The 14,437-nt window shown below is 44.0% G+C and overlaps 1 protein-coding gene across 1 annotated transcript in view; it reads right to left on the reverse strand.

Moving 5' to 3' along the window:
* DENND5A (DENN domain containing 5A) overlaps positions 1-14,437 on the reverse strand; it is a 92,749-nt gene that overhangs the window by 6,094 nt on the left and 72,218 nt on the right. The window contains exons 12-16 of the mRNA XM_058545956.1: positions 13,918-14,070; positions 7,819-7,903; positions 6,175-6,259; positions 5,578-5,706; positions 983-1,104 (exon numbers count right to left, since the gene is read on the reverse strand). Coding sequence (XP_058401939.1) covers positions 983-1,104; positions 5,578-5,706; positions 6,175-6,259; positions 7,819-7,903; positions 13,918-14,070 — 574 coding nt within the window. The remainder of the gene's footprint in view (positions 1-982; positions 1,105-5,577; positions 5,707-6,174; positions 6,260-7,818; positions 7,904-13,917; positions 14,071-14,437) is intronic.

The raw sequence follows: 14,437 nt of genomic DNA on the forward strand, positions 1-14,437 counted from the left end.
ATCTCACTCCTCCCAAGGTTATCACCCAAACATCAAAGACCCAAGCCCATCTGCAGGCTCAGAGCTAAGTGAACCTCCTCCTTAAACAATATCACCAACTCGACATTGTACTGAACTGCTTTTCAGAGCACTTTTCAACCTACCATCTCATGAACTCTAATAACAATCTCAGGAGAGGACATGCAGGTATTACAAGGTCTTTTACGAGGCACTGAGAGGAAAATAGTTTCCCTCAGGTCTCCTGAATTCCAGTCCAGTGCTGCTTCTACTGAAACCTACAGCCCTTGTCTCCGAATGTCACATAGAAGCAAGAGTCGAGGCTGCTGAGTCACCGGCCAAACAACTAGCCATGGGGCAAATTCAGAGACCACCCCTGCCCAACACAGCATCCTGCCACCAAAGAAAGATGAGGCTCCAGGGGCCTTCCTTAGACCATACTGAACCTTTTTCCTCACTCTGCAAATAAGGAGACCGAGGCCCGCAGCAGGGGCAGACTGCTCACAGAAACATAATGCCCTGAGTGAGGGCAGAGCAGGGCCTGGACCCAAACCTCCCACTGCCATCTGGAGTTTTTTCCGCTACTTCCAGAGGAGTTGTTTTTCCCTGTGGGCTGGTCTGAAACCTTCTATGATGGTGAATGACTCCCTCAGCCCAAAACAAAAGGGAGATTTCTTTACAGGTGTGCAGAGGGCAGCGAACTTCACCACCCAACTCCACCTTCGTCGCCTCAGGCTCCCAGAGCAGTGCCTAGGACAAAGTGACAACACAATGGCCAAAAGGACTAGGCTCCCCAGTTCAGAACAAGAGTAAGAAGTTTCAGAGGAAAAACCACCTTCAAGGAGGGCAGTGCACCTCTCTCCCCATGGAAGCAGAAGGCAAATAGAAAGAACAGTGACGATCTTCTTTCTTTAGAAAGAGTTAGCCTCGGGAGGCTCAGGAAGATGGCACTGACAAGGCTGGTGGGAAGCACAGGGCTACTCACGGATAGTTGTGAAGACATTGGTGAAGCAAAAGTAATCGACGGCATTGAAAGAGAGGAGGTGATAGAGGAACTGCTCCTTCTCGTCGTCACAGCGCAGGAAGGCATAGCGCTTGTACAACTTCCTGTCAGAGAGGAGGCAATACGTCAGTCTCCCAGCCAAAAGGAGGGAAAGAGGCCAGAATCATTCAGTTCTGGAAGAAGACAGCGAAGGGAAGAGTAAGACGTCAAGTCTCAAGTTCTTCAGGGCCACCTAAAAAGGGAATGAACAAAGCCAGCTACTCTGTCTAACCGAGAGCTAGAGGGAAAGTGGCTTAAGCTACAGCAGGAACAACAAAAACCAAACTCTGCCTGGGTCCAAGGGTTGATGTTACTATAACGTAAAGTGTCAGACATCACGGCATCTCCTTTCTTAGACTGAGGGCTGGAATGAAATTCCCTCAGGGATGACAGGCCCTCTCAGGCCTTTAGCTGGGGCACCACCTCAGTGCGTGGTGTGGGAAAAGCAATGGCAGGACATCTGTGACCACCCTTTACTACCAGGGTAGTCTCAGACCCTCAGCAGATCTGAGACCCACGAGTCAGAAGCCTGCTCTGAATGTGAATGAAGGCCCAGGACAGCTTCAGCGGCAATGAGGGAATGATCCCGGTCCCAGGCAAGGAAGAGCTGCACAGATCATGGCCTTCTCCTCTTTTCAAACTTTTCCCCATCCCCACCCCTCACCCCTCATCCCCACTGCTTACTCATCAAAGGCCAGCTCCCCTGCCTGGCACTGTAGGCCTTCTGCAAGCGCACAGCAATGATACCTTCCCCAAGTAGAGGGACAGACAGCTGAGTGCACAGGCCCTCGGCACAGAGAAATACACAGAGAACAGAAGAAGGTAATGTCCAGTTGCCAGCACTGCAATCACCATGGCCAGAGAGGTATGGGATTCGAATTCCGCACAAATTTAGACAGGTGTTGTAGGGAAGGAGAAGGACAGGGTGTGAAAACCAGTTTGGCTGGAGTTGAGGGCTCAGGGAAGTGACCAGTTAGCAATGAGGCTGAAAAGCCTCGAGTCAAACGAAGGAAGGCTCTAAACACTCAGGCTAAAGAGTCTGCAATCTGTCCTACAGGTAACAGGTTTCTGCAATTTGCCCTAGAAAGAAAGGGAAAGTGACGACCAACTTCAGGAAATTTAAATTGAGTACAGCTAAGGAGTGGAAGGGGCATGAGGGCAAAACTAAGGTGGTGGCTGTACCAGGTAAGGAGACAGGTGGGGGCAGAGGCTAAGGACCTGAAATGGGGGTGTGGGAGGTGAGGCAAAGCAAGGAGTCAAACTGACTCCAAATTCTGAACCGAGGTAGGGAGGAGTGGGGAAGAGAATAGTGGTGACATTAACAAAAAATGTGAGAGAAAGGTAGTTATGGTGAAGACTCTGTGAAGTCTGCTTTTGTTCTCTCTGAGCTAAAGGTAAGATATCTGAACAGAAATAAAGGCAGGACTGGAGCTCAGAAGAAACGTCAGAGCTAGAGCTTCAGATGTGGGAGTCACCTACTTAGAGGTGGCAGAAGTCATGAGAATGGGTGAGATCACTAAGAGAGAGCAGGCAAGTGAGAGAGTGAAAAGAATGTGTGCAGGCGGAGAACTGAGGACTGTGGAAGCCAACATCCTGGAAAGAGTAAGGGGAGAAAGGGAACAGGATGGTTTAGGGCCATGGTGGCCATGCACAGTGGGTTTCAAGGTGGAAGGGGTGTCACTGCAGAGAGGTCAAGGAGAAAGAGTCTGAGCTCTCTACACAGGAGTTAACTAACTTCCTCCCTTAGAATATACAGCCCCCTACCCTGCCTCCACCTTACCCCATCTCCAAGCTGCAAAGAGTTTTGGAGGCTAGCTGGAAATCCCGGAAACTCAGGAACACTCTACCAAGATAATACCCTCCATGGCTGTCTACCTTCTCCTGTCTGGGCAGCCGTGCACATACAATATGTGCACAGCTGAATACCTACTAGGTGCTGGCAACATGCTCAGGACTGGGAGAGGCACATGGTTCATACCCTCAATGAAGGCAAATTTTAACAAGCAGCAAGGAACTAGATAATGATCATACAGCCCATCAGTGGTACAACAGGGATGGACGAATGCTGTAACAAATGCTATGGGTGCCTGGAGGAGCAATGGACCAAGTCTCTGGGGAGTCTAGGTAAACTCTGGCAAAGAAAACTCCTGACTAGGCCCTGAAAGGGCTGAAGACATCCTGAGAAGGGTGAGGGGTGTGATGTGGCTGAAGCTTTAAGCAAATTGAAGAGAAAGATGAGAGGGCAGGATGGAGGAGTAGGCAGGTTCTAATGAAGGGCCTCAGCCCAAACACAACTTGAGGCAGCAAAACTCTCCTTATTTTCCACTCACTGGAGTAGCACAGGGGTCAGAATATCAGGTGAGAAGTTACTATGTACTGAGTAAATTCAGAGTTTAACTCCTCTAACAGGGCTAGAGTTTAAGAAAGTCAAGATTAGCCCGCTTGCCAAGGTCTGTGCCATCTGCTGCTGCCTAGGCCTTCAATCTCCTATGCCCTAGACCTGTCCCCTGTCCTGGACTTCACAAAGTTCTTGGGCTTGACCCCCTCTCAGATGCCTCTCGGTCCCCCTGCTGACTTGCAGCCTCTCCTGACAGATGACGCCCACAATGGCCAGCAGGAAACACTCCTGCCCTGTCAGGCCCTGGCGCCCACACAGCTACAGCGACAGATTTTTTCACCACACGTGTCCTCTAGAATCTGGTGTGCAAACACTTTCCTTCCAAACTCCATGCTTACAAGTTTACTTGTTCTCTTTTAGTTGTCTTTCCAATCTTCAAATTTTATTTCTATGCCCCTTTGTCCCCACAGGGAATTACATCTAAGTGCTTTCAGAATCACTGTTTCATAACCTCTCAAAGTGAGCTCTCTAACCTATCAAATTTTTAAACCTGGTTTCTTGCTGTGGTTTACATACACCGTAAACAGTGTAAAAAATTACATTTTCACTTTGAACAAAAACAGATTCTGCAGGTTTAATCAACTGGCTTACATGAAATTTCCCCAAGGCAAGTCACACAATAAAGGATACCACGAGGACCGGCCCGTGGCTTGGCGGTTACGTGCGCGTGCTCCGCTGCTGGCGGCCCAGGTTCAGATCCCGGGCGCGCACCGACGCACTGCTTCTCTGGCCATGCTGAGGCCGCGTCCCACATACAGCAACTGGAAGGCTGTGCAACTGTGACATACAACTATCTACTGGGGCTTTGGGGGAAAAACTAAATAAATAAAATTTAAAAAAAAAGATACCATGAGAAGATGCCTAAGGAAATGCTAAACAAAAATGCCCACCAGACAGCAACTAGAAGGATGTGCAACTATGACATAACTATCTATTGGGGCTTTGGGGAAAAAAAAAGGAGGAGGATTGGCAATAGATGTTAGCTCAGAGCCGGTCTTCCTCAGCAAAAAGAGGAGGATTAGCGTGGATGTTAGCTCAGGGCTGATCTTCCTCACAAAAAAAAAAAAAAAAAAATGCCCAATAGGCTTGCCAATGAAGAAGGAGCCAAAAATACAACACACAGGAAAAAACAGAGAGGTGGTAGTGAGAGGCAGAGAAGGTGGATAGCCCTCTCCCCTCCTCCTCCTCTAGTAACCATGGTACAGAAAGAACGCAAAGGACATAAGGTCATAAGAGGGAACTGTAGGTTTAGTGGCCCTGGCAGTGTGAGGGCCCTGGAATCTCTCCTCTTCCTCTTTCTGAGGGGAACGTGTGGAGTGAAAGGGCCTAGGAGGGTCACTTTAAGCCCTTTTAAGCTCTAGGGAGACTCAGGCAGGGTCCAGAGAGGAAGAACAATGACTTGGTTACTTTCGGCTGGCCCTGGGCTCAAGAAAGAACAAAAGAAATAAGGGGATATCTTGGGGCCAGCTCAGTGGGGTAGCAGTTAAGTTCGCACGCTCAGCTTCAGCGGCCTGGGGTTCACAGGTTCGGATCCCCGGCACAGACCTACACACCACTTATCAAGCCATGCTGTGGCAGGCAACCCACGTATAAAGTAGAGGAAGATGGGCACGGACGTTAGTCCAGGGCCAATCTTCCTCTGCAAAAAGAGGAGGACTGGCAACAGATGTTAGCTCAGGCTAATCTTCCTTACCAAAAAAAAAAAGAAAGAAAGAAAGAACGGGATATCTTAGAAGTTTCCTTTTAATTCTCCAATCCTTTCCTCCCCAGGAAAGGAAAGAGACCAAGAAAATGCCCTGTGCCCATGAGGTATACAAGTCACCTGAGTGCAGCAAGGAGAGGAGCCCCAAAACTCTGAGGTACTCACCCAATGAGAACCCCATCCTTCTCACTAGCTCTTTAAGAAAGTTATTTTTGGACATGTAGATTGAGAAGGTGGGGAGAACAAATACAGCAGAATTATTCTTCTACAGACAAAGAGGGAGAAGAAGAAATGCTGCGAAACCTTCACATGCAATTTGAGTTAAGCTGAAGACAGCAGTAATGACACGCGGAACACTCCCCCTTCCCGCACAGCAGCTTCCAACCCCTCCGCGCCATTCCCGGGAGCCAGGTTCTACTCCAGGTGGAGTGGCCTTACTTGGTGAGCTCATGGTCTGAGAGAAGCTGCTTCAGATGTCTAGAAAGTAACTTCTTTTCCATGGACAGTCGCACCCACGCTCTGGCCTTTCCCACGTCAGTCTTGATTTCCCCGATGTTCTGGATGTGCCTGAAGGGGGAATGTGAAAAAGGAAGTGGAGGGTGGGGTGGGAGATGAACTCACTACCAACACCTTCCCTGTAAAGCCAAAGGAGGCTGGTGAGGCAGCCCTATCCCGTCCTGGGAGAGGCCATCTCTTTTGTTCTCTAAATCCTGGGCTTCCATGTAGCTGTGCCAGATAGGCTCACCACAATCTGGGGGGAAGCAAGACAGCACAGCTCTCAGAAAGCCGGCCTAACACTGGAGCCCTTATGCCTGGAGATACTCTGGTATAATTCTCCCAAAATGTCAGGAAACCCAACTGCTTGTACAGCTCTACAAACGCATCATGAAGCATAAGCCCAATGAGGAGGGCTTCCTGGCTAACTGAAATGCTGTAGAAGCCCAAGTCACTCAGACCCTGCTATTTAAAGTGGACACCTAAGCAGCAAGTGAAAACAGAGTTTTAGTAGTTTATTGCATATGAGCCCAGACTGACCTCATATCCTGAATGAGGGAGATTCTCAGGGGAGACATGACTGAGCTGGCATCAGACTTCCTCCGTTCTGAATCAAGAAGTATTCCTAGAAAAAAAAAGTTGGTCACATCCAAAGAGATCTGACTATCCAAATGGCTGACTATCCTTATCTCAAATCACAAATTTCTACAGGTAACAGCTGGTTACTTTGGTAACACTTTGATCAATCATTTCATGAATATTTATTAAGTACCTACTAGGTATCAGATGTTATACTTTTACGCTTATTATCTCATTTAATTCTCTAATAACTTATCAGATAGCCAAGGAAGGTATCACAGAGGAGGGAACTGAAATTCAGAGAGGTTAGCTGCTTTGCCCCAGTCACCAAGTGGCAAAGTCAGGACTGGAAGGAACACAGATCCTCTGGCTCCTAATCCAGCACATTCTCATCATAATCCAGGGGAGCAGTGCTTCCACTTAGAGCTACTACTCACGTCCTGATCTTGCCTCAAAATGGACTACAAAAGAGCGAAGGGAATGTGTAAAGAACATGTTCCAGAATGCTTAGGACCTCTAGATACAATATCTTTATATCCTCATGTCCAGCCCAACATTTAAACCTTAGTATCTTCATCACTTAGCTGTTGAGAACTTTTGGCTACAGTTTATCCCTTAGCAATAACTTCTAAAACCTTCCTGAGTCTTTGCTCCCATATCCAGAAAGTGAATGAAAAAACTCCTTATAAGGTTACTGAGGGAGCTCTCATACCTAGTTTACAGCGACGTTCAGTGCTAGTTGAGGTTAACCAGTGCAAGGGTAAAGACAACACTGAGTTCACACCCATCTTTTCACTCCCATTTAAACTGATCTTTACCATTAGGATAAGAACATCCAAGAAAGGTAAACAAACTCCCTGGCTGAGAGAGGAGAATGAAGGATGCTGTGAAGGGGAGATGCTGCCAAGAAGTAAAAGAAGGAGGGGGGCTGTCCTGAAGGGACACTGTAGGATGGTATGAAGAACACCAGACCAGGAGACAAGAGGCCTGCCTCCTATTCTGGTTTCTTCCATCAATTCCGTGTGTGATCTCCAGTAAATTCAATTCCTCTCTGGATCCCAGTTTCTTCCTCTTGTAAAATAAGACAGCTAGACTAGATGATCTCTGCGGTCCCTGGCAACTCTGATATTTTTATTAAATTAGAAACAGAAAGGACGTATAAGGGATCATTCACACCAGGCCTCAACTTTGAGAAGTTCCAAGGTAGGACACTGACAAACAGGCTTTCTTAACTGATAGGACAGATCATCTCAACGTCCATCTCGGAGAAATAAAAGACTCTGAAAACAGCCTGCTCCAAACATAGGATATCAGTACCACCCAAATTCATTTAAAACCTAAATTCATTCTAAGACTGGCCTCTTGCTGATATAAATCTTCTATCTCACCGATCAAAACAGTATAGAAGCATCTAAAGAAAGCAAACTCTATGACTTTGGCATGCTCTGTGGTTCAGAGAGCCCAGTGGCTTAATATTTAAAAAGGAAAACATTACAGAGCAAAGGCTTCATTGACCTGGAACAGTCGGCTACAGATGATCACTCCAGTGGGGGATGGGAAAGTGGGTGGAGGGAATTCTCTCCACTGGTACAGAGACCATCTTACCTGAGGTACTGAGGCTTCCTGATGTGAGTTTTCTCTGCCGGTTTTCCTGATAATGTAACAGGTGGGACCACAAAGCAGATTTCCCCTGGAACCAACACAAGGAAGAAATACCTATCAGTTTAGATTTCAGAGGCCACGGCATCTAGTGAACAGTCAGAGATAATTTGAACATACAGATACAGGCTTTTGCTAAAAAGTACTCATACTATTTCTTATCTCAATGTACACCTGGATGCAATGTCTACAAATATATGCCCCTACTAAAATCCAGGTGATATATAAAGAAAAATGGAAGGGAACAGAAAAGAGAAACGGTCCCCCACTGGGAATAGGAAGGACATAGCCAAAAAGAGACTGCGAATGGGCTCTTTTTGGATAAGAAAAAAGCAAATAACCTATCAACCTCTAAAGGGTCTGTTGGTCGAAGGTCAGCTTGGGTAGAGCACAATGGCTTTTGTACAGAGGAGCTGATATTCAGTGTATGAGATTCTATGATAGCTCCTGAATTTCCTAAAATATTTAAAGGCATTCCTGCCCTTAGTGCAGGCTGGGGAGAAAAAGTCATCACTATGATGAGGATTTACTATTGAAGATACAGTTGAAGAAGCGTGCAGAAAGGCAGGCTGGTACTAAACTACAAGGCTGAGATATACCACAGTCAGTATAACAGAACCTTGGCATTTGGAAATTAAGAGTTGCAGTTTAAACTATTTGAGACATGCAGTAATTTGTCATTTTACCAAGGCACAAATCTGAATAGCATTTGAAGCCTGATGGAAGAGAAAAATTTGCCTGGGTAGCGAGGGAGCCCAGCTGGCCACCCAGCAACTGCTTTGTCTCTTTCTAGTCATCCTTCAGTGCACAGTGATCCTTGTTACATGATCAAAACTTATTTCAGATTCATGATAAATGTTCCTATATAGTTGATATAACATAAATGTAGTGTAATGTTTATTTTAGCAGTAGGAGCTATTATAATAATTTTATAAATGACTTTAGTTCTGTATTTTATAAAAGTAATAATAATAATAATAATAATGATAGAAGCTACAATGTCTTGAGGCTTGTTCTGAACTAAGCACTACGTTAAATGTTTAAAAAACAATATTTTATTTAATGCTCCCAACAATCCTACAAGGTAGGTATCTCTATGTTCATTTCCTTTAGAAAAGATCCAATTGAGGATCAGAAAGATTAAGTCACTTGTAAAAGATCACACAGCTAGTAAGTAGAGTGTTGAGATTCAAGCTTAAGTCTATCGCATGTCAGAACCATTGCTCTTAATGACGCTATTCAGACTGCTTCTGGAAGAGATCATTTAACTTCTGAAGTTATGCTTTCTGAAGAAAATTTTACGCTCTGGGATGAACGTGAGGATTTAAAGTTTCAAGATTTTTCCCTTGAGAATACTGAGGACCTATTCTGTTTCTATTCACCAACTTGATCTACTTTGGGGAAAAAAAATCAAGCATCTGAATGGGAGAAAACCTCATCTATAGATCAGCAAGCTGTTGGCATCAACTTGCTGTATGTTTGGATTTCCTACAAGATTTAACCAACTTAAAACAAAACCCAACAACTTCAAGGGCAACTTTTAAAAAAGCACCCAGATTAAAACTAGAAAAGACCATTTTTTATTCATTGAAATACCAAATATTTGAAAAAAACAGATGTCCAACAACACCAACGAGACTTACAACTCCTAAACACTGTTACTAACTGGTATATTAATACAATATAGTAGAAGACAATACAAGAGCTTAAAATATTTACGCTATTTGATTTAGTAATTCGATTTCTAGAAATCCATTCATCCATCCATTTACCAAAACCATTAGAGTAGGCTCCTACAAGGGCAGGACTCAGACCTATTCATCACTGTATCCCCAGCATCTAGGCAGACTAGGAAGGCAGCCTGTGTGGACGTGACACACTCTAAATACAGCTGGTCACCAGAGAGCCCTCACATGCAATGATGCTGAAGAGCCAAAGGCAAGAGCAACACCAGGCCGCCGTGCTGGAACGATGCTCTGGCTCACAGTGATCATGCTGGTGAGGAGGGAGAGCAAAGGGAAGAGTGAGAGAGCAGCAGCTGGGCTGAAGCTTAGTGAGAGGGCACGGGGGTCTTTCCAATTATTCTTGTCCTTTTGGCAAAGGGGCTGATGGAGACTGCAAGGTTCAATATAGCCTGACTACCCATTTGGGGATGTGGCCACACAATGTATAGACAGCACCAGATTCTGCAAGAATGTCATATGCATGAAAGGCGAGAAACAATCCCTTTTCACTTACCAGTCCCCAAATGGCAGCAGTTACAAAACCAGTATGAAAAACCAAAACTCACCTTTTATTGTCAGAAAAATATACTAGAGAAAGATGCTCATGTTCCTGGAAAATGTCACTGAAAGCCAAAGAGAGTCGTGAGGATAACAGAGGTTCTTATGAGGACTTGCTGTAGGCAGCCCTGCATGCAGGCAGTCACCGCTAAAAACAAAATTTAGGAAGTAAGCAGCAAAAACGGCTGCTTGGGTTCTCCCTACTCTCTGAGTAGATAAAATGGGTAGTCGTTCAGTAAGGTGCCCCCAGAAGGGGGCGATAAGAGCACTCCCTGAGAGTGAATTTGGTCACAGTCTGGGAGATGGCATGATCACGCACAATTGGCATGATGGAGAAGACCGGGTAACCAGGTTATAACCTTTGGTCTGGAACATAACTGAAGAAAGTCTCAGCAGGAGAAAGGTCCTCCATATACAGGTTAGCAAAATGGAGGCCTAAGGAGAACATGCTGGAAGAACCCAAGACAGATAGTCGGGGTCAATCCCCAGCTGAACATGTGTCCCTGAGGGCATAAACGCCGTGCCAACAAGCACAGACCCTCTGCTGACACCGTCAGTGCTTCCCTTTCAGTGCTCCAAAAGCAGGACTCAGAAGAAAACGGAACCTCAACTGAAAAGCCCCCATTATTTTGTACAGGTTTCTCACCAAACAAGCAGCCTCTGTCTATCCAAACTGAGAGAGGAATCAAAGGGGTTCCAAAAGAAATGCCCCATGCTGTGGGAATTCTTGCTGACTACAGCTGCAAAGCCTCAGGGGACAGGTTTAGAACATGTGAAGATATGGTATTATTTTTTAAAATGCAGAAGCCTCACGAACTCCCTCGAGATTTTTATGGCAAATATTACAAAGTTTTGGGGGCATATGTTTTACCAAAAAGCTGAAAGAGCTCAACTATAGTGCCAGGCTTGCTAAACTTTAAGGAAAATGATAAAATGATTATGTATATTCTACTCATTTGTTACAGAGAAAAGGAAAAAAACAGAAATTCTTCATGTAATATAATAATAACTGTCATATGTTATATACTCACCACATGCCGGGTACTTATTTTTATTACATCTAATTATAATAACAACCCTGAAAGGTAGGTTTTATTAACTCTGTATTATGGATAAGGAAGATGAGACAAAAATTGCAAGTCACTTGAAGTCATCTAGTGGGCTAGGATTCAAATCCAGGTCTTTCTGACTTCAAAGCCCATAGCGTTGCTACTACACTACAGGACTCTCAAAATTTTATGATGTGATACACAATTTTTTTTTAATTTTATTTATTTATTTTTTCCCACAAAGCCCCAGTAGATAGTTGTATGTCATAGCTGCACATCCTTCTAGTTGCTGTATGTGGGACGCAGCCTCAGCATGGCCGGAGAAGCGGTGCGTCGGTGCGCACCCAGGATCCGAACCCGGGCCGCCAGCAGCAGAGCGCACACACTTAACCGTTAAGCCATGGGGCCGGCCCCGTGATACACAATTTTTAACAGTTAAAAAAATCTATAATCACACTGTTGTTTATATACTGAAAAATCAGAAATAACCTAAATGACCAATAATGGATTGATTCAGATATGGCACATCTATAAAATGGATACAGTAATTAAAACTAAGATTTAGGGCCGGCCCCGTGGCTTAGCGGTTAAGTGCGCGCGCTCCGCTGCTGGCGGCCCAGGTTCGGATCCCAGTCGTGCACCGACACACCACTTCTCCGGCCATGCTGAGGCTGCGTCCCACATACAGCAACTAGAAGGATGTGCAGCTATGACATACAACTATCTACTGGGGCTTTGGGGGGAAAAAATAAATAAATAAAATCTTTAAAAAAAAAAAAAAAAACACTAAGATTTTAGAATAATAATAACCACAAATATTTACAGAGAACCTCCCAGATACCAGGCTCTGAGCTTAGTGCTTTACATGAATTATCTTATCAAATCCTCAGAAGAATCCTATGGAGGTGGGTACTTCTAAAATTCCATCATACGTAAGATGAAAGAGAAGATTAGAAAAACTAGGTACCTTGCTCAGTTTCATAAAATTATTAAGTGGGAATCAAACCCAGGTCTACCTGATTTTAGTCTGAGCTCTTAAATACTTACTATACTATCATCTAAAAATTAGTTAAGGACATGGAAAAAATACTATGAGATGAAAAAAAACAAAGTTACAAAACATTATGTACCGTATGATCCCATTTGGGTTTTTTAAAAAATAGCTTTATTAAGATATAATTCACATTACCATAAAACTCACCCTTATAAAGCATTAAATTTTCTGTACAAAAAAAAAAAAATCTGGTATTTAGTATATTCACAGTTGTGCAACCACCACTACTACCTAATTTTAGAACGTTTTCATCACCCTAAAAAGAAACCCCATTACCCAACAGCAGTCCCTCCCTGTTCCTCCCTCCGGCCTCTGGCATTTTCTAATCTACTTTACAAATCTATGGATTTGCCTATTCTGGACATTTTATATAAATGGAATCATACAATATGTGGTCTTTCGTGACTGGCTTCTTTCACTTACTATGTTGTCAAAGTTCATCCATGTTTTACCATGTAGCCACACTTCATTCCCTTTACTGCTGAATAATATTCCACTGTATGGATATATCACATTTAGTTTATCTATTCATCAGCTGATGGACATTTGGGTTCCTCCACTTTGGGCCTATTAGCAATAACGCTGCTATGAACATTTGTGTACGTGTTTTTATGTAGACATGTGTTTCCATCTCTCTTGAGTACATAACTAGAAGTGGACTTGCTGGATCATATGGTAACGCTATGTTTAACACTTCCAGGTTCTAATTTCTCTATATCCTTACTACCACTTGTTATACTGTCTGTCTTTTTTATTTTAGCTATCCTAGTTAAGTGTGAAAATGTATCTCATTGTGGTTCTGCTGGATTTTTAAATCCAGCAGAATCCACCCGTATACACCTGTATACGGGTGTATGTGCACAGAAAAATGTTTTGAAGGACAAAAGAGTGGTAGCCCGTCTCTATACCCATGAGAATGGGAACTCCAGCAGGGCAGAGCTTGTGGTCTGTTCTGTTCACTGAGGCATCTCAAGTGCCTACAACAGTGCTTGGCACACTGTAGGCCCTCGATAAACATATGCTGGATACTTATACATATTTTCTAATTTGTCCATAATAAAATTCCTTTTGAAAACTTTTGAAGTCCTTTTCAAATTTAAAAATGCTTAAAAGTAAAAGCTGTCCATCTTGACTAGCTATTCAAAGTAGAGTATTTGGAAATAAGAAAATTCTCTGAGTATTAAGCAATAAAAAATCAAACAACTTCCTGCAGTCTTCTCTTAAGTCTTTAGATGGTTAAGCCATCTGCACATAAAAGAATTGTTAACAACAGAGCTTTTTCTACTGAGAATGTAGTGAAGGACCCTTAGAGTATGTTCGGTACTTCTGAGTTCCACATTCTCACTCTCTTTTGTGTTTCATCTCCAGACTAGGCCCAGCTGCCCAACAGGATCTATCAGTTTAGCCTTCAGTTCTATTTGCAAGAAGGAAGATGTCACTTTTAAAATGTCTGACCAACATGCAGATTTATAAAGCTTATTTTTTAAGAAAATAGTTTGGATCACATCTATTTACTTGGTTGGTTGTTTAGCTATTCTCAAGTCTCACTCCATATGTACTGTGCACCATTCTTCAGAGCCAGCCATACTGGAAGAGTATGGGAAAGCTAGTAAAAGGACAAGACAGTTTGTTCAGCAAGGAGAGGCAAGACATTCATTACCTGTTTTACTTGTAGCCCATGACTCCAGATCCTTTCCAGAAGGTCACAAAGGCTGGCAATTAAGGTATTCTCTTCCACGCCTGTGATGTTTACCTCCCCGTGCCCAAGCTCCACAGCCTCTCGGCCCATCTTCTCCACTAGCATCCTCTTGGTCTATAAGGAATCAGTAACATTAGATAACCACAGTGAACAGGATCACATCCAACTGGAGAGGGTTGTGGCCTCCTGCACAGCACAGGTGCTGGGCTGGGAGGGACAAGAGGAGTAAGAGCCAGAGACGTAGGGTATATCTACTCTCCACTACGTAGGTCAGGTTATAGTGGAGTGCATTCTTTAAAATTTAGTTAAGAAGATAAGAACACAGCAATCACTGTATGACCCTGGACAAGTGATTTCATCACTCTGGATTCAGTTTTTGCATTTACGAGGTGAAACGAGTTAAATAAAACCCTTTGGTCATGCTCACTTCTGACATTCTCTGATTCTCACTGTTTAACTGACCTTATTTAACAAACCTTCA

This window comes from Diceros bicornis, chromosome 7 (assembly GCF_020826845.1).
Source record: "Diceros bicornis minor isolate mBicDic1 chromosome 7, mDicBic1.mat.cur, whole genome shotgun sequence".
NCBI lineage: Eukaryota > Metazoa > Chordata > Mammalia > Perissodactyla > Rhinocerotidae > Diceros > Diceros bicornis.